Source organism: Hippocampus zosterae, chromosome 9 (genome assembly GCF_025434085.1).
Source record: "Hippocampus zosterae strain Florida chromosome 9, ASM2543408v3, whole genome shotgun sequence".
Classification (NCBI taxonomy): domain Eukaryota; kingdom Metazoa; phylum Chordata; class Actinopteri; order Syngnathiformes; family Syngnathidae; genus Hippocampus; species Hippocampus zosterae.
The window spans coordinates 17,191,688-17,217,472 of record NC_067459.1 but is presented as its reverse complement, the minus strand read 5'-3'; the positions used below and the strand labels follow the sequence as shown (position 1 = coordinate 17,217,472).

Genomic DNA, 25,785 nt, shown 5'->3' with positions numbered 1-25,785 from the left:
AAGTACGGCACCGCCACCCCTATTTTCCAACAGCTCGGCCTTGTTTGTGTTCCCTCGTAAGTTTAGTTCAAGTTTCTAGTCACAATTGTTTCAAACAGTATTCACGTACACGAGGGGGCAATTATTAGTGCCATAAATGTAACGCAAAACTGAGCTCAGTTCCCACAACGGCATGCTCGGAGGTACAAACTATCCAATGTGCAGCACTTAACTGGACTCTATGAAGTTAATGGACCAGTAGAGGCACACCAGCAAGGTCTGAGTGTGCTGATTATCCTCATCACACGTCGTAAAAAGCTCTCTGACAGGTTTGCTGGATACAGCTAGAATTTGCCTCGTTTCTCTCCACCTTTCTGCTCCTTAAGACATTCATTCATTCATTCATCTTCCGAGCCGCTTAATCCTCACTAGGGTCGCGGGGGGTGCTGGAGCCTATCCCAGCTGTCTTCGGGCAGCAGGCGGGGGACACCCTGAATCGGTTGCCAGCCAATCGCAGGGCACACAGAAACAAACAACCATTCGCACTCACACTCACACCTAGGGAAAATTTAGAGTTCAATCAGCCTGCCACGCATGTTTTTGGAATGTGGGAGGAAACCGGAGTCAAATTGTCCCTTTTAGTTTGGGGGTGAGGGTGTTCTGTTATCAATGATATCTTTAAAATGTTAGCTATTAATTTATCTTTTATTTTACTCCCATTTTGTTTTGTATTGATTACAATGCTAAAGTCAACAACCGATTATTTAATGAGCTAGATTAAATTAAAGTACATTTTTTGAGCATGGAAATGGGCGGGCCGGATTACAGAACGGAGCGGTCCACCCATATCCTGCGCGCCATATTTTGCCCACTGCTAATCAAACTAAATAACATTAATACAATACGTTTAGGTAGACCTCACTCTCAGTGCGATACAGTGCAGTTTTAAAACCACAATAACTAAAACACAAATTCAAATGAATACCTCTCCGACGAGGTCAAAGTGAATAACCAAATACTTTGAAAAGAATGATTACATCGTCAGCGTGACACTTGAGCATATTTCATGTGTTTTGTTTCATGCTGTTGCTAGGCAGTCACGTTAATTAGCGTCACATCCCTGCCTGCTGTTTGCTTAGTGTTAAGTGCATGTCAAATGCAACAACAGCATGTATGTCGGCGCATGGCACTCGACTTTAAATGCCACAGAGCGTAGAAATGTGAGTCAATTTGATTTGAGATCTGAGCTGGTTTTACCGTCGGAAAGTCGACAAGGCAGTGGCGGCGCTAGACTTTTTTTTTGGGAGGGGGTGGGGCATGGGGTGGTCAAGGATATTTAAAAAAAACAAAACAAAACAAAAAAATCTTGGAAATGTGCTATCAACAATCAATATTCATTTTCATGTGGCATAAAATTTACACACACACACACACATCTAAAACAATTGCAACACTAGTTATAAAGATACAGACAAAATATTTGACCTATTATGTAAATAATATTATTCATTCATTCATTCATCTTCCGAGCCGCTTGATCCTCACTAGGGTCGCGGGGAGTGCTGGAGCCTATCCCAGCTGTCTTCGGGCAGTCGGCGGGGGACACCCTGAATCGGTTGCCAGCCAATCGCAGGGCACACAGAAACAAACAACCATTCACACTCACACTCACACCTAGGGACAATTTAGAGTGTTCAATCAGCCTGCCACGCATGTTTTTGGAATGTGGGAGGAAACCGGAGCACCCGGAGAAAACCCACGCAGGCCCGGGGAGAACATGCAAACTCCACACAGGGAGGCCGGAGCTGGAATCGAACCCGGCACCTCTGCACTGTGAAGCCGACGTGCTAACCACTGGACTACCGGGCCGCCTAAATAATATTAATAATTATGATTTAAAACTATATGATGTTATGATAATTGATGTTCTTTCTCGTTCGAAACCACTTATATATCTTGTACCCTATGAAAGGATGAGTCTATTGTTACTTTTCGTTCAGCATCGCTCACTTTCACACAATCTCATAAGATCGCCACTCTCAGCCTGAAAAAATGTCCCGCAAGACCGATATCGATGTTGAATTTAATATTCAAACTTTTCAGCCTGTTGACACACTGTGGGAGTATACGGACCAGGGATGGGCTACTGGCGTGAGTGCTAGAAGGTGACCCCCTCCACCTTGTGGCTGGAACATGCTCTGAATAATGTCACATGGGGAACTCTTGATATATTGTTCCCGAGCTCCGATGTCCTTGACTGAAATGCGCACTCGAAATGTCAATAACACTCAGCCACGTCATTGCACAACCTTCATTTGCAATGGGCGCCACGAGGGGACAGTGGTAAAAGCACATCGGCTTCACGCTTTTGAAGTTGGGGGTTTGAATCTGGGCCCCGGCCTTGCTCGTCCTCTTGCTTGCATGTGCTTACTTTTCTATGGTTATACAAAAACACTAAATTGACCATCATGCTTGTTTTTCTCTCCGGTATGTGCCCTGCGATTGGCTGACGACCATTCCAAGCTTTAGTGTGCTTTTTGCCCAAAGTCAACTCGAACTTTGGCCTTCCAGCGCCTCGTGACCCTTAACAGGATAAGCAGTGTCTAAAATGTAACAGTGGATTAATGTTTCCCCACCAAGTGCTTAGTAACTCTTTTTTTCATGTATAAAGAACGGCATATTTTTGGGCAGGGTGTTTGGCTGGTTAGCACGTTGGCCTCATAGTGCTCACATGTTCTCCCTGTGCCTCCGTGGATATTCTCTGGGTACTCAAGTTTCCTCCCACATTCCAAAAACATGCATGGCAGATTAATAGATCACTCTAAATTGTCCCTAGGTGTGTTTGTGAGCGTGAATGGTCGTCTGTCTAGGGTGTACCTCGAAGACAGCTGGGATAGGCTCCAGCACGCAACCACGACTCTTGTGAGGATAAGCGGATCAGAAAATGGATGGATGGATATTTTTGGCATTGTTAATACAACTCGGAGGAGACAAAAGTAAATCTTTTGGCGTGTTTCTCAGGAAAATGGGCCAATTTTCACAAAAGCTGTCTGTGACTGATGAGTTAGCACGGGGCCCAAGGACAAGACCATTACATTTGGTGTTAAATATATTTACAATGCCGAGCTTGGCGGTTTCAGTGCAACGAGCCGTACAAGGACCTTAAACGGGATATCAAGGATTAAGTGAATGCTCAAGCGGCTTGGGGCACGGCATTAAAATATCTGGATGTCAGATGTTGTTTGATTTGTATTTTGGGGTTCACTGCCCCCGAGTGCGGTCAAAGTCACTAATGGTAATCTAACTTAAAGCACCACAGGGTGTGATCCTGTTATTGATTTTAATGCCGATACCGCAGATCTCGAGCGGAAAACAACTGGAAACTGTCACGGTTATGTTTCAGTCTGGCCAGCAGGTGGCATGAACGGACGTCTGTGCACACCTGCTGCCAATCTATGATTAGTACACTCTGTATTTAAGGACCCCTCTGCTGTGCACCTGTTGCTGGAGTATTGCCTTTGCCTTGCTGCTTCCTTGCTCATAGACTGATTTGCTATAGACCTCGTCGTGTTTCGCTTTTTGAACTCTCTGTACCAAGTATTTTGTAAGTATGGTTTTTAGGTTGTGATTTGGCTTGCGCTTGCGTGTAGTTGTTACATTGTTTTTTTTGTTTGCCTTCACGGTTCTTATTTTCCCCCCTTGCCTTTTGTACAAGCTCTTTTCGTTATTCGTTTTTGTGCCCTCTGGTCCTTGTTTTGACCAGCACTTTATGTTACTACTTTGTCGGTGCGAGTTTTGTATATTAAACTCTTTTTGCTATGGAGACCTTGTTTGGTGTCTGCACCTCTAGGATCCCAACTTTATTTCGGCTTGCCCGAACGTGACAGAAACTGGCATTATTGTATAAGAAGTCGGAGGGGAATGAGATATTGCCCAAGTGCCACCTTGTAGCTGAAAGAGTGGGTGCGGTATCTCCCGAGTTGGTGCGATGTGCGCCTGAAATTCCTTTTTACACTCCGGCTAGCTTCTTCAAGTACGCAGCTACGGTGCCCCACCCCCTCCTCCTCCACAGAGGGATCTTTGCATGTATAATACGCCACCCGCTGAGATCCAATTGACAGCGGTGCCTTCCACCCCGCTGCGTATCGATTCACTTTAAAGATGCACCTCATGATACCGGATCACAAGAGGAAAATGGCCAGCTGAGAACTTGGTGTACTGTGCGATGACATAAGCAGCGTGCTGGTATCGTCTCCCGCTTCATCAGGGGGCTTAAGCCTGAACCTTGTCTCTAATTAGATCTGTCAACGCAAAGCCTCCCAAAAATCTGTGGGAACTGCAGACGGAACTGCTGAGCCACGGGGATCATTTGGGAGGACAGGAAACCGGATTCATTTCTATAAGAAGTGCTTTTTTTTTAAACAAAAAAACGAGTGGGGGTTGGGGGAGTGAGTATAACTACCGTCTTGTGTGTTCATAAATCATTTTGTGAGAATGGTCAGAATATGATTTGGTTGACTTATTTGGAATCATTTGCTCAATGGTTGAAAATGTCACCATCATAAAGGCTTTATTGACGCTACAGGCAAATGGATACACATCTTCACATCACATCTAAACATTTTTTTCTGATCCCGACCAAAAAAATCCACTGTTGTTCATCTTTTTTTTTCTTTTGTGAACTTTAGTATAAAAAAAGGATACAAAATTATGCAGATGTGTACTTAAAACAGTTTCTTAGACAAATAATACTATTTGTAGTTGTCGCAGAGAGTTGGGTGGGCACAAAATGTTTTTTTTTGGTTTGCTCCACAGGCGGGGGCGGGGGAGGGGGCGGGATTGAGAATGAAGAAATAATTGATACGCACTGCTTTTGGTGGAAGTGGACCTGTCATGGTTTCAGTCTTTGTCAGCAAATCTATGAAAACATCCTCGTGACACATCATTAACATCGAGGCCTCAAGGAACATCGTTTTCCTCATGCGCTTAGCTGTCATTTTTCCTGCGTCTTTTTCCTGCGAAGGTTCACTCTCACCAAGCTGAATCTGGACATCCATCATGTCATCATTATTTTTCTCCACGGCAGGGAAAAACCTTTTGTAAGCCACTCAAGCCTTCAAATGTCCCCGTCTTGTGCCTGCCCACCATTTCACAACCATTTCCATAATTTGCTGCTTTTTTTTTCTTGGAAAAACTACAGTACGTGCTCGTCAGCCACGTCCGATACATTGTTCAGGCAGCATTTCGGCTCCAATTCTTGTGCTGGATGTCATTCAGTTAAGCAGGTTTAACAAATGTGCCTCAGTGGTCCGCATTTGGGTGAAAGCACACGAAGCCCACGTCGTAACATTTCATCACGGTGTCATGAGCGTGGGTGCACAACAGCTAGAGTGGCTCCTTGAGACGGCCTTCAGACTATGCTTATCCAGAATCCCCTGTCCAAATGAGACTTTGATCCTCACACAGCCCACAACTAATTCTTTTCATGCCTCCTTAAAATATTGAAAAATAAATCAATTTTTATCCCCAAGACATTTTGCCCTCTAACCATAAAGCGAAAGATGTGGCGCATATCCAAATTTGAGTCTAGAGAGTTCCGTTGAACGTCCTAGTTTTATGTTTTGTATTGCCATGTTACCGAAAATCACAAATAGGTCGAGTTTTTCTGTGAATAATGGAGATTACAAAAATATATTTGAGTTTGCAAATGCTGTACCACAAGCGGGGGTTCACTGTCTTCAACTTGCCACAAGTGTCCCATAATCGAAATGAGTGTAATCTCTGACAATGTACCTTGCTTGAAAAGAAATCTATTATTGTTGTTCCTGCCCGTTTTTTTCCCCCAACTACCTCATCTTAAACACCAGCACACAACTAATATGCCTGCCCTTTAAAGGCAATCTAAGCAAGAAGCAACTTCTGGAATGCTAACGTAGCATATAGCAAAGGGCAAAACCTAATTTATTGTGGGGGACCGATGTTCCAAAACTGTGGACAAGCTTGGAGCGGAGTCATAGGAATGACATCGTGCTCAACAGGTTAAAAACTCCACTGATTGCCAGATTTATTTATTTATTTGGGGGGGGGGGGGGGTTAAGTCATTATATCATGCAAATAAAATCACAATATCATCCACAAAAAAAAAAAATCTAAGACTGGGAAAGGACTACAGCTAGGCCAAATTATGACAAGAACTAAATTTAAAAAGTAAAATGAGAGCAGTCGTAATTGTTAGTGGCACTAAAGTTAAAATCATAATGCTAATAAGTCATAATAAGGAGATAGTCATACCCCCCCCAAAAAAACTCTTAATTGAACTACAATTACTCGCAAAATGACAAGCGCAAACTCATAACCAAGACTAATAGTGAAATAATGCCAATACTGTACTCAAAAGCACTTTGTGCATTGTCGGATCTTCCTGCGTCCTTCCGACATCCATTGTGGCCAAAGACACTATTTTGCCTTTAAATGTCCCATGCTAAACAATCAGCATGCACAACAATGCTCATGCAGCCAAATAAGGGCAACAAACGTATTCCAAAAGCATCTCGCTTTGATGCAGGCAGAATGGCACTCAGTAGAGCCAGCCATTTACAATGCATCCAAAAAAAACACCTTTTTACCTTTTGACTCTTGAAATTTCTTTTGTAACAAGAGGCAATATTTACCTGTTGAGACCTTTCGTAACTTGAAAATTTCACACAAAGGGACGTTCGTAAGTAGAGGTACCGATGTACGTATTTTGTAGTTGTCAGATGGGGACCAGCATGCCAGTCAAAAAAAATATTACATTGCAGTGTCAGTTTGAATTTGATTCATCGTTCAGGCTTAGTCCCAACTACTTAAGAAACACCATCATTTTTTGTGACAGGTTTTTAATCAACGACTAGAAAATGGCTTAGTCATGTCATTAAGCCAGAAGTCAAACACACAAGGTTATGCATTTGTGTGTTGCACCTTTAAATCATGAGTGCCTTCTATCTCTCCTTATCGCTTGCTCCCCTCTCTCTTTCTCTCCCCACCTTGCGCCGCAGCTGCTGGAGCAGGCGGCCGTCTTTTTTTTTTTCTTTTGCCAAAGTCCCAAAACTTAAGCTTCTTAATAGCACAATTACTCGGACTTTTCATTTTCTTGGGAGCCAACCAAATGAAGTTTACATTGTGTGAGAGAAAGTATCACTTAGTTTGCGAACCTAAACAAACATTGTCCGAAAATTAATTTGTAAATTTTATTATAATTAATTTTTTTTGTCCCTTCAATTGAAGGATGGAATATCTGAAGCACATTCAAGTAATCAGTTGTAGGTAATGGTAAAAAAAATCTATGACAGCTCGGCTCTAGAAAAGCTAAAAAATTGGGGCACTTGTCAGTCAAGTTCCTGCTGCTTTTTGTATTCATTCCGAGAATTTGCGAAGTACTTTTTACTTAACTTCATCCTTCGCGAATACGGACAGTGTCTCTGGATGACTGCATTGTAGCTGTTTCCTGGCTTATTCCCTGTGGCTGACCAGAAGAATGTAGTTCAGGAAGTCAGTTTATATTTTCTTGACAAATTCCTTCGTCATCGGATTAGATACAATCAATCATGATCTGTCTTTTCCCCTTGCCCTTTTGCTTTCCAGGTGGCACTAAATCATCATCACTCTTCACACTAATGCTCTGAATTTGCAGTCAATCCACCGTTTTCCAGACTAAAAGCCACAAAGGAGTGGATTTCCAGGGAGCGGTGGTGGTTGACTCTGGTGATACATTCTTCCATCTGTGTTTTTTAGTCATCAACGGCCTTCCTGTGTGGCATTTGCATGCTGTCACGTGTCCTTGTGTTCGTTTTTTGCTGAGTGCTCATGCCTGTTGATTTAATTGAAGCCTCTACATCAGGCATGTCCAAAGTCCGGCCCGCGGGCCAAATCCGGCCCGCGGTCGAATTTCATCTGGCCCTCGGCCCCTGTCATAAAGTCAGTGCCGTCTGGCCCGCAGGTTGGGCGCAATGGAACACGTGTTGCATTGACTGAGGTCTCGTCGACTGGTGAGTGATGTTTCATAGAGTACTGCTTCCCTCTAGTGGCTAAATGAGTAATAGCATTCACTAAATGAGTAATAGCATTTAGACACTAGAGGGCATCACTCACGAGTTAACAAGACATCACTCCGTGTTTATATTGACTGATATGTCATATTTCAAATTCCTGTTTCAAATGAACCAAAAGAAATTCTTAAGATTGTTGAAATTAAAATAAAAATGGAAATGTGAAACAGACTGGCTTACTAAAATTTGTTGAACAATATTGTTGTTCAATGTAAAGAATGTCAGCCAAGGTCGGCCCCCCCGACATTTTACCACATAAAATCTGGCCCCCTTGGCAAAAAGTTTGGACACCCCTGCTCTACATGGTCCTCATGCGTGTTTACATTGTATTTTGTCTATATGTGCCCTGCAATTGACTGGAAAATGTCAGCTGGGATGGACTCCAACACACCCCCGAGCCTAATTACACTATAGAAAATGATTGGACAGAGGTTGTGTGCAATTTGACCCTTAACAAGAGCGAGTTTTTAAATTACATGTTGTATTTTACACCAAAAAAATATCTAATCACTTGTTTCATAAAGTAAATCCAATTTCTGTTCTGACTTGGGGTGCCACAAGGATCAATTTGAAGTCCACAGTTTGTTTGGTATATGTTGTCAAATTGTTACAAATTGTTGTCAGGGTGTTAAGTGCCAACAATATGCAGTTGCTACTCTCATCAACGTCCTTGCTAAACACCAAGACTGGCTGAACGGCAACTCATGCAAGCCAATGCAAACAACAACTAACTGGAAAAGACTCACCGAACACCATCAACAAAACTGTTCTATGTGCTTTGCAATTTAAAAAAAAAACGGATGTCCTACGGCACATTTAAGGTGCATAACAATCAAATAATAGAAGTAAATGAAGCTACGTACTTAGGCATGATTCTGAACACTATTTTTTAATTATTTATGTAAAAAGCTCAAAACAAGCCTGTAATGATCTCGTTTTTCTCCAGAAGACATTTGTCTGATCATGCCACTTTTATATAGATGCAGGCAATGATTTTCTCATATCTATCATACTGCACCACCACCACCACACATCTATTAACAAAACGAAATTCATGTCACTTGACAAACAGACAATCAAGGTAATGGACAAGAAACCAGTGAGATGGATGGCACCGCTCTAGATTTGTCAACTTTTCGCTTCTGAAAACTGTAAATTCAAATGCATGCAAACGTACTTAAAATGTCTGAATAATTCAGTCATCGTTTATTCTCAGCTTTGATCACCAGACCTAAAAAAAACTCAAAATAAAAAAAGACCACCCAAAGCTCAGTCAGGAGGGACCGCAACCTCACAATTTTTAAGACTTCTTTTGGACAGTTCTATTTCTCTTCTAAATGAGTCATACGCTGGAAGTTGCTTACGAATTAGTCTCGACCTTCTTTCATTTAATCAATATTCTGTGCACTTTTTGAAAAGCCTCCTGTGGTCAAGCGTTAAGAATTAGCACTCACTTGTTTTACAGCTCTACAGTACTGTACTTCTGTCAATGAATATCCTCAGGTACCTCCACAGAAAATTGACTTCTCCAGGACAGCATGATTTATACACGTATGTTGTTTTCCGTGCCTGGGCGTAACTGTCAAAACATTGCGAGCGCGCATATTGGTGCGCGGCGCCCCCTCGTGGCTGTGCCGGTGCAGCCTGTTTAGCGGGACGCGTCGTTGATTGCAAAACAGCAGCATACATATGCTGTGGTGCTGCTCTTGTGCTGCCCATTGCCAGTCCAAGCGGGGAGGATGCCGGACCTCCTCTGTTTTGCGGTACTTTTATCCTCACTTTTTCCTCCCTCTCCCTCTTGAGTTTTGCTTGATAATGACGCTGAGAATTTGTTTTTGGTGTTTTTACACCAATAACTGAGTTATTATTAATATTATTATTTTGTGTGTGTGTGTGGTAGATTTTTGTCTTACTGTTGTCGGGAATCGGATTTGGACGCCGTTTTAGGACCAATGCATCGAAATCGCACTGATTGACTACCGTAGTATGCTTGGAGGATCTTTGGCGTGACGCACGGACTGCGCCAATGGAGAGCTTTTTGAACCAAAGTGACTTGTGGCCGGTAAATGACTCGTGGTCCTCCGAGTCGAACCACACGAACCCCCTGAAGAGGAACGAGGAGGTGGCCAAGGTGGAGGTGACCGTCCTCGCCCTGATTCTCTTCCTGGCGCTCGCCGGCAACCTGTGCGTCCTGGCGGCCATCCACAGCGCCAAGCACAGCCAGTCGCGCATGTACTACTTCATGAAGCACCTAAGCATCGCCGACCTGGTGGTGGCTGTCTTCCAGGTCCTGCCTCAGCTCATCTGGGACATCACCTTCCGTTTCTACGGGCCGGATCTACTGTGCAGGCTGGTCAAGTACCTTCAGGTGGTGGGCATGTTCGCCTCCACCTACATGCTGGTGCTCATGTCCGTCGACAGGTGCCTTGCTATCTGCCAGCCTCTGCGCTCCCTGCACAGGCGGAAGGATCGCTTCTACGTGGTGTTCTCCTGGAGCCTCAGCATGCTCCTCAGCATCCCTCAAATGTTCATCTTCTCCCTTCGGGAGGTGGGCTCGGCCGGCTCCGGGGTGTACGACTGCTGGGGCGACTTCGTCATGCCGTGGGGTGCCAAGACGTACATCACGTGGATCAGCCTGACCATCTACATTATCCCGGTGGGGATCCTGAGCGTGTGCTACGGTCTGATCAGCTTCAAAATATGGCAGAACTTTAAACTGAAGACCAGACGGGAGCAATGCATGAGCCTGACGCCCAAGATCGGCAAAGGAGGCGGCGCTTTGGCGCGGGTGAGCAGTGTCAAACTCATCTCCAAGGCCAAGATGACCACCGTCAAGATGACTTTTGTCATCGTGCTGGCGTACATCGTGTGCTGGACTCCCTTCTTCTCCGTGCAGATGTGGTCTGCGTGGGACCCTGCCGCCCCGCGCGAGGGTGAGTGCAAAATCATTTCGCTTCAATCTGCACTTAAAAACCATCGCGCGGTCTTCCTCGGCATTCATTTAAGCCAAGGTGCATTTCTTTTTACATTGGGAAAAATTCATCACACAATATCACCAAGCAAAATGTTTGAATTTGAGATCATTTACTTCCGGTAATCTCGGTCTGGGTAACAAAACAAATCTCGCGTGAGCACACCCACAAACATAAAAAATGTAACACTGCATACTAAAATAATGACTTTTGTTTGATATTACTGACAAATGTACTGAGTTTTTCGAGGTGAGTACAAAGCTATAGTTTTGAATGAACAGGTGGATACACAGGTGAATAGTCACGTCTGCCATCTAGTGGAGGAGCGCGTCATTGTTCAGCATGTCATTATACGTCACCGGAGTAACTAGATGTAAAGACATATTTGTCATCAAGAAATCATTTTCAAATCAATTAAGTCAAATTGGATAATTTATCATGTAAATGTTTGTCTATATGCACCCTTTTATTAGCTGGCGACCAATTCAGTGTGTACAGTAATTGACCTCTGACCTGTGGGGACAGACGCCAGCACACGTGTGACCCTCATGCATACTCCTCTATTTGATGGAATGAAGTGCAATCAACCTGTGTCTGACTATGACGTCGCTGTTTGGTAAAATCCACACCCACAAACACATTTTCAGTCACAGGCAAGCAAAGAAAGATTTTCTTCTTACTAATTTTGGAAGGTAATCATTTGTAGTCGTGGGATGTTAGATGGTGACCAGGAGCTCAGATTTTGGAGAGAAAACAAAAGTGGATGTATATTGATAGTGACATTTTTGTTTGGTGCTGTGCCGTAACATTTTTTCTATTGTGTCGGTTCAATAACAGTTAGTAAAAAGAATAATTTGCTAATTCATCAGGAACACCTGCACGATTTGATAAGATGCATTGCAAAAGCTCTTCAATGGTAAGCTGTGTCCCAATGCACAAAGCGAGCTCCACAAAGGCAGGATTGAATCTGTTTTATCACGCCCTCTTTCTGGCTGTCCATGCCACCCGTTTTAATCCATTTGTTTTGTTGGCCAAAATGCTCTGAGTGCTTTTCTTTTAGAATGCGCAAGGCGTACTTTTCCCACGTGTCCCTTGTGTCACACGTCTGCTGCAGTGTCAGACGGCTAATCATTAATCAAATTAGTGTGCACGACCGCACGGCCACAAGCTTTATGTGTGCCCTCTGGGGCCACGTTGGCGCGTCTCGTTGACATTTAACAGCAATAAGCTGCAAAGCATGACAAGCACTGTAACAGTTTCAATGGTCATCGGTTGGTTGGACAAGGGCCACACCCGTACTGCCGCAGACAACTGTTGTCTTCTGAGTTGCACATCGGGAAGATGGCCCCCTTGTATTAAATTTACAAGCGAGCGCTGTCATGATATGCGAGCCTTAAATATTTGGAAATGGGCATTGCATTCGGTTGAAAATTTAATAAGATCCAGTACAAGGGTTGTTTCTGAAAATGTGCCCTTTGCATACAATAGGTAATGCTGAGTTTTGAGAAGTAATCATTTGAAATTCCAGGTGTACCAAAAGTGACTACAGTATACACTTCCCCTTTTTTTAAAAAAAATTAATTTCAGTTTCAGTTATCATACAGATGTGAGGTAAACATTATTTGAAAGGTTGGGCTTCGTACTCGAAACAAATAAGGAAGCATATAATGACTTTTAGGACGCCTTCTATGTTTATTGTTGTGGTTTTGCAGTTGTGTTGTACAACTGAATTTCATCACACTGAGAGCTGTTTGAAATAATTTGTTCCTCCTGTGGATGGCTGAGCAACAAAGCATGTTCGACTGTGTGTGTCGCCTTGATGTTTTGTTTTATCCGACCACAAAAAAAAAAGGGAGGGGGGATAATTGTCTTCCCGACAATGGTATTTCCAAAAGCCATGTCAGAAAAACTGTCCCAAAAAAGAAAATCTTTAGATCGACCAAAACAAAAGGGTCACAAATTATCATGGAAAGCGGACAGAAAACAGACTTTGACGGAGAAAATTCTTCTTCTCTTTTTTTGTGTGTGTCCCTCCTTTGTGAAAGGCTCCAAGTGACTGTGTGAACGCTATCCTTGACTCTCGAGCAACATTGTTTGCTTTGGACCGAAACGGCCACTTCAGCGTGGTGTAGTTCAGTTTAGACGACGAACTTGGCAAACAAGACAATCTTTTTTTTGTTTGTTTTTATTCTCCTGTCTGCACCTGTCAGGAAGGAGGCTGATGACTGTTGTCCACGTGAATAACCCTCAGAACGGCCGTAATCGTCTGATCCACGTGCCAATGTTTGCATACCATAGATGGGCCAGAGTGCCTGCTGCCTGAGTGTAGATCACTATCCATGAGACTGACACTAATGTCAACTCAGACAGACAGCAGACAGCTCCCAATGGCAAATAAAAGATCCTCTATTCAGGTGCATATTGATCCATGAGAAAATTGCAGAACATTTCATTTATTCCATTTCTACATCCTTTCTTTGTTCAAATTGTTTAATTGTTTCCTTTGTGACATCCATATTTCTTGCGATGGTGAATTTGGGATTTCCTGATTCGAATCTTAGCCCCCAAAAGTGACATCTTTCAACTCAATACATGACATTTGCTTTGTGAACTAAACTACTGAACCGATTGCTTTTCCCATAGTATTATTCTACCTTAATTTATTGAGATGGACCCGAATGTTCCAATTTTGATGGCATCATTTAGCATTCAAAGGACATTTTCACAGCCAAACAGCATCTTTTCAAATTAAACGGTTCTTCCCACATGTGCTTGTGGGACCTCCAAGTATGACCACTTTGCATTTTGTAATGCTGGTTGAACTTGGATTTGGGAGACCCTCCAAGTACCGCAACAAAATACAGAAGCGTCGTCATGTTAAGTGTTCATCAAAAACAAGGCTGGGACTTTAGGAATCACTGCCATAAACGATAGAAACAGATACTCCGATTTTTGAGATGATTGAAATGATGGAGTAATGAGATGCACCAATTAATCGATCAATTTGGCAATCGATGGTAGAGTTAGAATCCAATTAAATCAGCCCCTGAAAAAACTGGACAAAATAATCAGCCAAATGACCAATGTTTGCTGATTGTTTTTACCTTTATGTACTCTAAACATTTACAGTTGATGTACACAAGTAACACCAGTCTCATTTATTACACTTACATCTATATCATAACCTTGAATCCATCCATACATCCATTTTCTAATCCGCTTCTCCTCACAAGCGTCACGGGACATACTGGAGCCTAACCCAGCAGTCTTGGGGCAGTAGGCGGGGGACACATAGACTCAACTCAAAATCCATCCGCCCTGACACTCACACCTTGAGACATTTTAGAGTGTTCAATCAGCCTGCCGTGCACGTTTTTTGGAATGTGGGAGGAAACAGGCGTACCCGGAGAAAACCCACGCAGGCACGGAGAGAATATACAAACAACATAGACAAACAACCATCCGCCCTCACACTCACACCTTGAAACATCTTAGAGTGTTCAATCAGTCTGCTGTGCACGTTTTTGGAATGTGGGAGGAAACGGGCGTACCCGGAGAAAACCCACGCAGGCACGGAGAGAATATACAAACAACAATGACAAACAACCATCCGCCCTCACACTCACACCTTGAGACATCTTAGAGTGTCCAATCAGTCTGCCGTGCACGTTTTTGGAATGTGGGAGGAAACGGGCGTACCCAGAGAAAACCCACGCAGGCATGGAGAGAATATACAAACTCCACATAGGAAAGCCAGAGCCGGAATCAAACCCTGTGAGCCGGAAGTGCTGGACAGTCGACTACTGTGCCGCTTGCTCGGCATCATTAAGTCGCCATTTTTAAATCGGCATCAATAAATCTATATTGAATGAACATCCAAATGTCGACTTTTTAGACAATTCTACAGGAACCATATTGTGTCTAGGAAAGCTGAGACGCATACATTTGGTATGAAGTATAATCGTGAGGGGACACAAACATCTGCTGCCATAGCTGTCAATGGGAAACAACTCCATATTTTCTTCATACTTCACCTCCTGTCGGTGCAATGGCCCGGTGGCCGGATATTTATTATTTGGCATTAGAATTGCATCCAGGTGGCAAGTAACACGGTGCACTTCATGATCTTTTTTACGTCATATTTCATGAAGTGACACTTGACTTTGCAATAGACTCCTTCAGCGGGTTCAATTGTTAAGTGCTGAAATGGAGTGTGAAAATGAGCCCTCACCCTCATGTTTCATCCATACTGGTGCAGCCTTTCATTTATTCTTTGGCTCGGCTTCAACGCAGAAACACATCAGCGTTATGAATTTGCAAAAATGATCAGCAGGCAGTATTGTGACCGCAAAAGCGCCCCGTGAGCTGGCACCTGTGATTTCACATTTAGCCTGCTTGGCTCACTTTGATGGTGACAGAAAGGTGCTGGAAGGCGAATGCCGACCGGCTCCGACTGGCAATCTCCTAACATATTGGCCACTGAAAAAAAAAATCCCCTACACTGAACCCGCTGACTCACCCATGCTGTGCTATTGATTTGTATTCAACACTTAATGGCCAGGAAGCCCAAAGAGTTTCAAACCTGCTAAAGGTCGAAAAAAATATCTTTTTTCCCCCCCTTTTCTTTCTTTTAAACGTCACAAGGATTTTGCAAAAAGCAGCAAATGAAAATGGGTAATACATTTAGAAGCAACCTCCTTTTTGGTGGAGGGGGCAGATGCTATAATCATTAACTTTCCAATATATGAAATGAAATGAGGGATGCATCTTCATTTGCCTTGCAATCGTTCACAAGCTGCGAGATCATTGAACAAGCGTAATTATTCAAATGAGATGATGTCAAAACATTTTGGATCACCAGTTCCATTTGTACAGAGAAAAACAAATAGCAGAGACAATAAAAATCATTCAGAATGTCATCAAACTGAATCAAACAAAAGAAAAACGTTCATTACCCTCCTGAGGCGACAGAGCACATTTTCACTGTTTCGGACAGGCTTATGAGAATGTGGACAAATGACAAACGCTGATACATAGAGCTGATGGGAGCAAGAAGTCAGACAGAATTACGGACTGTGAAACAGCACTATGTATTACTTTGTAAATATTTGGTTGAAAGCAACTTATCCGGGGTTGATTTTCAATGGATGTTACTGTATGTGAGCAGCCACAATCTGTTCTATGTCACCATCATTTCACCTTTATTAACCTTACAAACAATTTGAAGAGAACATTATTAATTTGTCATACAAGTTAAACACTGTACATGTTAAGATATAAAAAATAAAAAGCTCCGTTTTAACGTATTTGTAGGTGGATTTATGAGTTTCATTAAAAAATCATCAATATTTGGGAACCACTGACATCGGAATGTAAAGAATTAAAAAGTGGTACCATGATTTAATTCTTTACTTCAGTGGAGAAAGTATTTTTCCTCCTGGTGTATGCCCCTTGGCCACCAGGGTGCAGTACAAAACACATACATAAAATACGCATAGATTTGTTCGTGGAACTTGAAGAAGACTAAACTGCAGTAGTATTACTAATTTTTCAAAAAACTATAAAAAATATATATATGCCGGTAATCTTTTCATACGCTGTCTGGATGTGCTGCTTCACCGTTTGTGTTCAAATGTCAGGCGTTTAAGGTTTGTCACCGTCACCGTATATCTTGATCACATCATCTTTTCTTTCAGCATTGTCTATGCTTTTTCTGATTTTGCGCTAGCATTGAGCTAGTGGGCTTTCATAAGACAAAGTTATGTGTTTTTTTTACTTGTTTGTTTCATTTTTAGTTTATCAGCATACTTCAACAAGGAGTGATAAACAAATACGCTCCGTACTTTCACACTTTGTTAAGTGCACTGTCGCCACCTAGCGGTGGGTTGCCTGCAGCTCACGTGTGTCAAATATCAACATCACGGCTTGTAACTGTAAAAAAAAATAGAGACACTCGTAATTAAAAATAACACTGTATGCCATAAATCGCCTTTTTACAACAACACGCGTTTCTACCTAGCTCAGGGGGGCTGAACAGTACACAAAGCAGGTTCCCAAAGTCAAGTCCCGCAGTTGATGAGACTTGTAAAGTGCCACAAGGGGGACAGAGCTGATGAGTCGTAAATGTTATCCCGCATGCCGCCAACGTACGAGCAGTTGCTGTGATGTATGATTTCATCTTTTTTATGTTTTAGTGCCATGGATTGGCTGTCGTTGATTTTTTTCTTTTTTTGGGGGGCGGGGGTTCCTTTCTTCTTCTGACTTTGTCTCATTCAAAATCGTAGTTAATATTAGAGCTGGGTAGACATTTATTACAATTATTGATGGATTCCTACTCTTTTATAAATGGCAGATCTCGTGATACACGTTCAACATGTCAGGTTCTCACCCCTGATGTGTTCCGAGCATATCTGAGGGGGGAAAAATAGAATCCCTTTTAACACTGCACACTAAAGCATAATCAGTCAGGCTGAACTTGAAAGCCTTCAGATAATTGTGCTGCTTAATTCATATTCCATAAATGCAATTTTAGTCAGAATGCTGTGTTTGGAATACTGTAGTGTGGGCACATAAAACATATTGCAAAGGTTTCAGAATCTTCTTCTCCTTTAAATGCCCCCCCCCCCCTCCCACTGCACTTTTGTTTAGTTTGCACTCAGTTATTTATGGATAGGCAATACGAATGAATATTGATGCTCTGACAATTTATTTAACCTCGCGGCATGTTTTATGTATCAGTGCAGTCAGTCAGTCTGGTGTTGGTCATTCACTCTGTCGGTCAATCTGTTTTTTTTTCCCCCCTCTACCTGACGGTCCCTGTCCTGACCTTTCCTGCAGCTATGCCCTTCATCATCTCCATGTTGCTGGCCAGCCTCAACAGTTGTTGCAACCCGTGGATCTATATGTGCTTCGCGGGCCACCTCTTCCACGACCTGCGGCAGAATTTCCTGTGCTGCCCCGGACGCTACCTCAATTCGTCGCGGTGCCGCTGCGAGCGCGATTTGGACTCCAGTCACAAGAGCATCTCGTCCACCTTGGTCATTAAGACCACCGGCAGCCAGAGGAGCATCACGCAGACGTCCAGCACGTGAGCACCGGGCCCGCCATTTACACAACAAGACTCTTTATTGAACCAGAAGGACATTCATAAAAGAAAAATATTCATGATTTTACAAAGTATTTCCAGAACAGCAATTTAGGATGTAAATATAGTCTGACTAATGGATGTACAGAATATTTGAGTGTGATGAATGTTTTCAGGATAATTATGGAATAAGCCAACCAATCAACCATTGGTTGCTTGTTTTTATGTTTTGTTCTTTTAGATGGACAGTACATACACACATACCAGCGACAATATTGGGCACACCCGCAAAATCAACGCAACGGCAACCGTAAAGGAAACTTGCACAGATTTTCTGATGCTAACTTTTGATGGACACGGGCAGAGATCAAGCCATTGGAGATCCTACCTGCCTTCCCCGTAAATCCATCTGCAAAATGTACGGTTTGTTGCTTGCAATCTAAATGGTGTTCATTTTAAATGACCCTTTTAGTTGCTGCGTAACTTGTGACAAGTTTAAAAGCATTATTGCAACAGGGGTTGAATCATTTTGAGTGCATCTGTTGGCCTTTTCCAATATTTTGCCGAGCTCTCAGTGTGATACCGTGGAATTCTACGCCCACAATAACGGCTTACATTTTATATGAATTTAATATTGTGCACATCTATAAACTGTACGTGCTTAGTGGACGGCAAAGGGAACTGCAGCTGAGAGTATACAACTTGTGTGTTTCAGTACGGTTTGTGCGTTACATGCATGTGCCACGTTGTTCACTTTGTTGCATCAGTGTCAAATATTTATACACTGTACTGTGAGATATGAAAACTGTCATTGAAAAAAAATCCCTCTTATCAAAACAAAGTGCAAAAAAAAAAAGAGGAGCGCATGTAAAAACGATGTACCTCATGTAACCGTGCTGCGCTGAGCTGTGTCAAAAAGTCTTGACCAAATTGTGCTAGCCCGAGGGGTGCTTCTCCAGTGACGTCACGCAATTCCAATCCCATCATTTTGAGCAAGAATTGGACTAAAATAAAACAATTTCGGTCAACCTCTCCATCCAGAATGTTTCTTCTCAGAAAATCTTGGTAATAAAATGAGTTTTTGATGATTTTGATCCACCGCTCGACTGATAAACTTGTCAGCCATTTCTTGCTCGTTTGAACTCATCATTATGTATGTATATAGTTTTTACATCGGGTTGGATCAAAATGGGTCAAATCTTTAACCGAAAGCACTCGGTATGAATAACCCAGCGCTGGGTTATCTGTTTTACCCAATTTGGGTTGCTTTTCACCCAGCATTTTCAATGGCTGTGTATTCCAATGCATGTCTGAGGCGTCTGTGTAGCACGTCGCTTACGCCTTCTGAATATATTACGTGAAATAATCTCTTCCTCTGCGCATTCATTCTTAATCAGTTTATTGATTATTGCCACCCTTCGGCAGGAGTGATACGAATAAAAAGAAACAAAGTATTGCCCAAGGTACTTCTCTTAATGGTCTCATGAAATATTGAACCAACGGGTACGCATTATATACGATGGAAAACAATCATCATAAATCTCAGACCATTGCTGCAAATTTTTGCCTGTGTAATCCAAACATGACTCCTGCTGACTCATATCTCGCAAAGCTACATGGTTGTCTGGAAAAAAAAAATTGTTGACTTGAATCAACATTTCATTTTGTCCCGGGAGAGAGACAAATTGTAGGTACTTTGCATTGATACAAATGCAAAAGGTGCCCAACAGCGGCCTCTGGTGGATTGTAGTAATTAACAATGTTATCTGGGTTGAAGGGTCGGAGGGAAGACAACTGACTCATATTTAGGTGTCGTTTGTGTTTAATAATTACACACGTCGTGAATTTGACACATTGGTTCTCAAAATATACGACAAAACATTTGTTTTCATTGCATTTGGATGTGCGTTTAATTTTGCGAACAAGCAAGTCGGATCATGATTGGTTCCAGCAAGTGCCAAGTCAACAAAATTGACATTGTAGAGGAATTTAACTTTCTAATTTTCAATCCGGGGAAGCAGACTAACTGAGAGGCCAACACGTGTCACGCTTGCACGCACGCTTGTCGACAGCGGGCGCGGCAGCAATGATGAGCGGTTCACTCCATCTCCTGTGAATTACAGTATTGATGTCTTGAAAAGAGATGGAAGAGCCCCCTCACCCCCCCCCCCCCCGCTACCGCCACCCCCTATCAAAAGGCCTTCCAGGATGGCAGAGATGCCATGGAAGCATGCCGCCTCCTGCAGCTGTCGCTGGGCTTCTGCGGCAAAGGCACACTAGGCATAAAGCTTTACATCCAGTTAAAAAAAAAGCTGTTAAACAAAAGTGAGTTTTGCATTTTCAGCCTCCCATAGACATGTTATAAAAAAACAGAAGCCAGAGAGACAGTACTTTTAGTCCAAAATGTCCTTGGCAGCCATTGTCAACAATTTAGTACGAAACCTGCGCTGAAAAGTCATGCATTGTTTTATGCATGCGTGTGTGTGTGTGTGTGTCACCGGCCTTTGAAATGAGAACAACGCATTCCACAAAAGGTTACTCTCAGCTGAAAAGCGTTTTGTCGTTGTAATGTGTATTTCATATTGTATTCCTTTTTAACAACATTCACTCGAAAACAATCACAACAAATATTTTATTTTTCTGCTAATAATTGTGCTCCCCCCCATAAGATCCTGCTAAAAATCTCATGATAACAGGAGGGCAAGGTAGGGTGCCAAAATGGTACAAATATGCCAATTTTCTGCTAGTAACTAATTTTATGGGCAAAAGCTTTCAAAAATCTCATAAGATGCCACTTTATCAATTTTATACATCACTTCTTTTGTACAAAAATTCTACGGAAATCTTTTGAAGACAGACCCCTCTAGAATAAGAGGGTAGGGAACAGAACGGTATATAGAAATTTTCTACTAATTAATGCTACTTTTTTTTTTGTACAAAATCCAAGTAAAATCTCTCAAAAACAGACCTCTCCATGGGGAGAGGTTGCTGAACAGAATAGTAGTACGGTTCCGTGACAGGGAAGTGTAGAAAAAGAGAGCAGGCCTCGTCTGATCGCATTTTCCTCAGGCGTGTCGGGTGAGTCTTTTAGACTTCCTTGCGCAGTGCCACGCGCACGCTGCCGAAGACCTTGCCCACGGCTTCGAACAAAGGATCGCAGAAGGTCTGAATGCACAGCAAATAAATGCGGCTGACGCATTGCGACTCGATCAGGCAGCTCTTGATGCAGGGCATAACAGCCCAGATGTGGCAGAAGGAGATCAAGGCGAACAAGAAGCCCCAGAGCAGAGCTACGGGGATGCCGAAGATGGCCGACAGAATGCGGTAGCACCAGTACTTGGACACGGTGAAGGTGGTATAGCTGAGCTTCCAGACGCCGTCCAGGCTGTGTGTCCCGTCTGGCTCTGCGATCACATCCTCGAACTCTACCTGATAAGAAATTAAAGTCAGCAAATTAGCGCTGAAGTGACCCGAGTGAACTCATGAGCTAAAATCACAGGTAATGATGTGGGGTTTTAATTGGATTCTCTGTCATTGTACATGCACGGGTATAAGAAGTAAACACATAAAGGTTTAGGAAATATTTTTACCTTGTACGCAATGTGTACATACAGTAAATAGATAGAGTGAAGTGGGACATGACAAACAAACCTAGTGGGAATTGTTACAGATACTGGCTTTGACTTCTAAACAAACTGTGAGGTCTTGCACATTGCTGTTATGGCAAAAATGTGTGCTTTATGTGTATCATAGTAATATATACAATGTATATATATATATATATTTGTGTAATGTATGGAAAAGTACAATGTTACAGACAAACCTAGTATGGTTTGTTTTGGCAGTAACAACCTATAAGGTCTTCTGCCGCAAAACCACAGTAATTTAATTGTAAATATGTAATAGACAATAGTGTGTTATGTGGCATATAAACCTAAAATGAGCACTAATCCAAATAGGAATCAGAAACACTGCTTCCTAACTAACCCTTACCCCTAACCCAAACCACGAACCCCTAACCCAAACCCTAACCTATAACCACTAATCCTAACCCCAAACCCGAACCGCTAACCCCTAACCCAAACCCAAACCCCCAACCCCAACCCCAACTTTAGCCGTAACTCCTAACCCCGAACCCTAACCCCAAAGCTAACCCTAAATTATGTGAAAAACTATTGTAAATAGCACAGCCACCTTATCTATATCTATATGTATATTGCACTTAATTGAACGGTGTACATTGAAACTGTAACTGTCATGATTCCACCAACAGGTGGCACTGTAGGGCTCCGCTGGCAGCTGCACACCTGTTGGTCATAGGTAATCAGGCCTATAAAAGGACTCTTGCTTGTTTGCTCTTGCTGCTGTCATATTTGTTCGAGTAGTGTTTTGGTTATTGATATTTTTTGTTTAAGTCATGGTTTTTGTTCATTTCTTTGGACTTTGTTTTGGATTTAGTTTTCTTGTTTTAAATACAACTCTTCAAATACACCCTGTTCCTCCCTCCTGCCTGCTTTGTGGGGTCCACCACCACCTTGCAACGTGACAGTAACATTTATTTTGTGAATGCAAACACTTTGTTTTTCTTCTTTCTTACCCACAATCTTGCTGCTGTAGACTGTAAATTTACCCAGTGTGGGACAAATAAAAGATATCTTATCTAACCCCGAACCCTAACCCCTAACACTAACCCTTACCCTATTTATCAAAGATGATATTTTGTGTTGGTGCATGGGGAGGGTGCTGTTTTTGTTCGCATTTCAAATGGGCTAGGTAATTAAGTGTCTATGAACTGAGGTAATCATAGGTCCCACATGTAAGTGAGTCAGTCGTGTTAGTATGGACAGTGTGAGGGCTGTGGGCAAAGTTACACTGCAATCTGCCACTTGGTGGATTGGAAAATATGTCTGCATTCCCAGCTGAGACTGGAATAGAATGTTAATGAACTTTTCAGACAAGCAGGCAGCAGACGCCCCGCTCATCTAAAAACGTTTTGTCTTCCAAACCAGTGGACGGGATCCGCTTGGGCTGATTGTTCAAAGAAAGCCGCCTGGGCTCATCCTCGGAATAAATTGCTGAATTGGTTTACACTTTGCTTTGCAAGGTCTGAAGGTATTTTGAAGGAGAGAGGGAATTGCCTCAGTTTTCCAAAACAATGCCGTCAGAACAGGAAATTGCTTTGCACACAGAAATGAGACACACACATATACTGCTACTTTCATGCCAGTGTTGCCATGGGCATGAGTTAACACACAGGAGGTTGGTGTGACCGTGGTCAAACTTCCCACGTTGGCTTCTTTTGACAACAAATTGAATCAACTGCGCCTCTGCTGGTTGCACTCCATTTTTGCGTCTCTTGCGACACGGTTAATCAACTATCAATTTCAAACAACTGACTGAATTATTTCTTCATCATGCCCATCCCGATCCCCATCTTATTGTGATGGTGCAGTACCACATGTCCACAGACCAACAGTGTCAAAACTGATTATCATTACTGTGCTAGCGTATGTCATGTTGTGCCCAATGAGTGAATATTTAGCACTTTTAGAGTTTTAGAGGTTATCGGCTATCTTGTATCATGTCTGTTTATAATAGCAGGCCCATCGTTTCTATGTTGATATGAGCGGACACCAAGGATGAGCTGTGTTCATAAATGATGATTTGTCATATTCGCAGACTTTCAGGTTTACAACAAAATCTACTCTCGGTGTGCATATTCAATTTTGTGCTCAAGGTAACGCCTGCTAATAAATCGCCACGTAAACAGTTGTCAAATCTAAATAAAACACCATAGCTTTGGATATCAGTTACACACATTCTCCACGATCCCAAAAATAAATGCAATGTTCTAGACCGGTACCAGGAATAGTTTGTGGGTCTATTCAAGGAATTTCGATCAAGTGCAAGCAAGCTGTTTTCCCATCTCAGATTTTTGGCATTTCATATCCATGCATGTGCACATTCAAGCTATTTTTCCAACTTGGCATCGACAGGGCGGGGTCACCGCACGGCACAAACCTTCACCACGTCCTCGTTGATCTGCTTCGGGTCTCTGTTGATAAGATCGATCTCCTTGGTGTTGCTGTCCTTCATGATCTTCTCCTCGTTGGTGTTGTACTGGTACTGGTCCGCCATATTTGAGGCCGCGGGCGATGAAGACGAGTGAAGGGAGAGCCGTCACAAAGCGCACTGTAGGCACAGCGGATCACTTGTGAACCCCTGCAAGGAGTGCGCTGACGGTGCCGTTGACATGCCAGTGGACAGCTGCTGCGCACCCTGGTAAATTTGGAGGTCTGACCTCCCACCCTACGTGCACGCACACACTCACACAATGTACTGTACCATGCTGAGAGACCACGCTTGTGTCACAATTCACATGGGCTTGTGGGAGGCCGACTGGGCAGGGTTTGCACTGTTGCACCAATTTCCATACACGCGCACCCTCTTGCATGTGGAATGTTGTCTTTTGTGGCTTAATTGCATTTGCTGGCGGGCAGAGAACATTGAACAGCGAAGAAGTCAAACATTAATTACCAGTGATGTGTTCGGCTCGAGGACCGAAGGGCGGTCCGTGGTCCTCGGCCTTGGCCTCGGAGTCAAGGACATTTCTACCAATTCAAGTGGAATTGGTAGAAATGTCCTGTTGTGATTGAGATGGTTAGATGACATATCCCCTTTCTCCGACAGGAACTGGTGGAGAAGATCGAAGCCAAGAAAGCTGCACAAGTGCAAGAAATGACAACACAGAGAATTAAGACCATCATGACTTTTAATGTGTTGTTGATCTTTTTTTTTAAAGGTGTTTTATGCGGTCATTTATACATTTGAGTTTGCTGCTGGGCTGGTTCCGTGGCCCACTGGTAAGTGCGTTGGAGTGCGAACGCAGAGGTCCAGGGTTCAAATCCAGCTCCAGCCGGTCGCACTCGCGTGTGCTTTTCTCTCTGGCATGGGTGTTGTCCGTCCACCCTCCCTTCCATTTTCTCATCCCTTTGTCCTCACAAGGGTCGGGGTCGGGGTGTGTGCCGGAGCCACCCCCTGCTGTCTTCGGGCCATCGGCAGAGGGGAGGGGGCACCCTCACCCGGCTGACAGCCAATCAAGAAAACCATTTGCACTGTTTTTTTTCCGGCTAAAAACGCCTTACTATACATGGCCGTTTTTTTTCTCTCCCAAAAATGCCTTACAATACATGGTCGTTTTTTCGGCTAAAAAAGCCTTACTACACATGGTCATGATTTTTGGCTAAAGATTTACATAGCCAAGTTATCAAGAGTTACACTCGCCAACCATTTCAATGAGTACATGTGCATGACCGAAATGAATTTGAATTCTAGTCAGGGGTGTCACATTAGAATTATATTTTCCATTACGCCTGTGAACCAATCAACCAAATGTATAATCACCTCATATTACTACATACTGTATACACTATAAATTGATGGACCCCCCCCCCCCAAAAAAAAATACATTAGTTCAACTACCAAACAACTTATTCTAAAAGGGAGATTGTTTCAAAAAAATACAAATAAAAACTGACATGAAATGATGTGGTGGCCCGGCTCTTTGACACGCGTGACTTAGATTGTAACAAAACAAATTTCTTTAGAAATATAGCAATGCTTAATTTTGTTTACCGACTGAGAGGTATTAATTTAACACAGT

The 25,785-nt window shown here is 42.9% G+C and overlaps 2 protein-coding genes across 2 annotated transcripts; one reads left to right on the top strand and one right to left on the bottom strand.

The window, feature by feature from the left end:
- The first annotated feature begins 9,437 nt into the window (after positions 1–9,437).
- Positions 9,438–18,500, top strand: oxtra (oxytocin receptor a). The gene is made up of 2 exons (XM_052075567.1): positions 9,438–10,999; positions 17,876–18,500. Exons 1-2 carry the CDS (start codon positions 10,093–10,095, stop codon positions 18,127–18,129), a joined length of 1,161 nt encoding a protein of 386 aa, XP_051931527.1. The 5' UTR covers positions 9,438–10,092; the 3' UTR covers positions 18,130–18,500.
- Positions 18,501–20,781: 2,281 nt separating this feature from the next.
- cav3 (caveolin 3) lies at positions 20,782–24,612 on the bottom strand. Its single transcript, XM_052075569.1, has 2 exons — positions 24,144–24,612; positions 20,782–21,551 (listed from the first exon to the last, which is right to left on the bottom strand). Exons 1-2 carry the CDS (start codon positions 24,258–24,260, stop codon positions 21,210–21,212), a joined length of 459 nt encoding a protein of 152 aa, XP_051931529.1. The 5' UTR covers positions 24,261–24,612; the 3' UTR covers positions 20,782–21,209.
- Between the last annotated feature and the right edge of the window lie 1,173 nt (positions 24,613–25,785).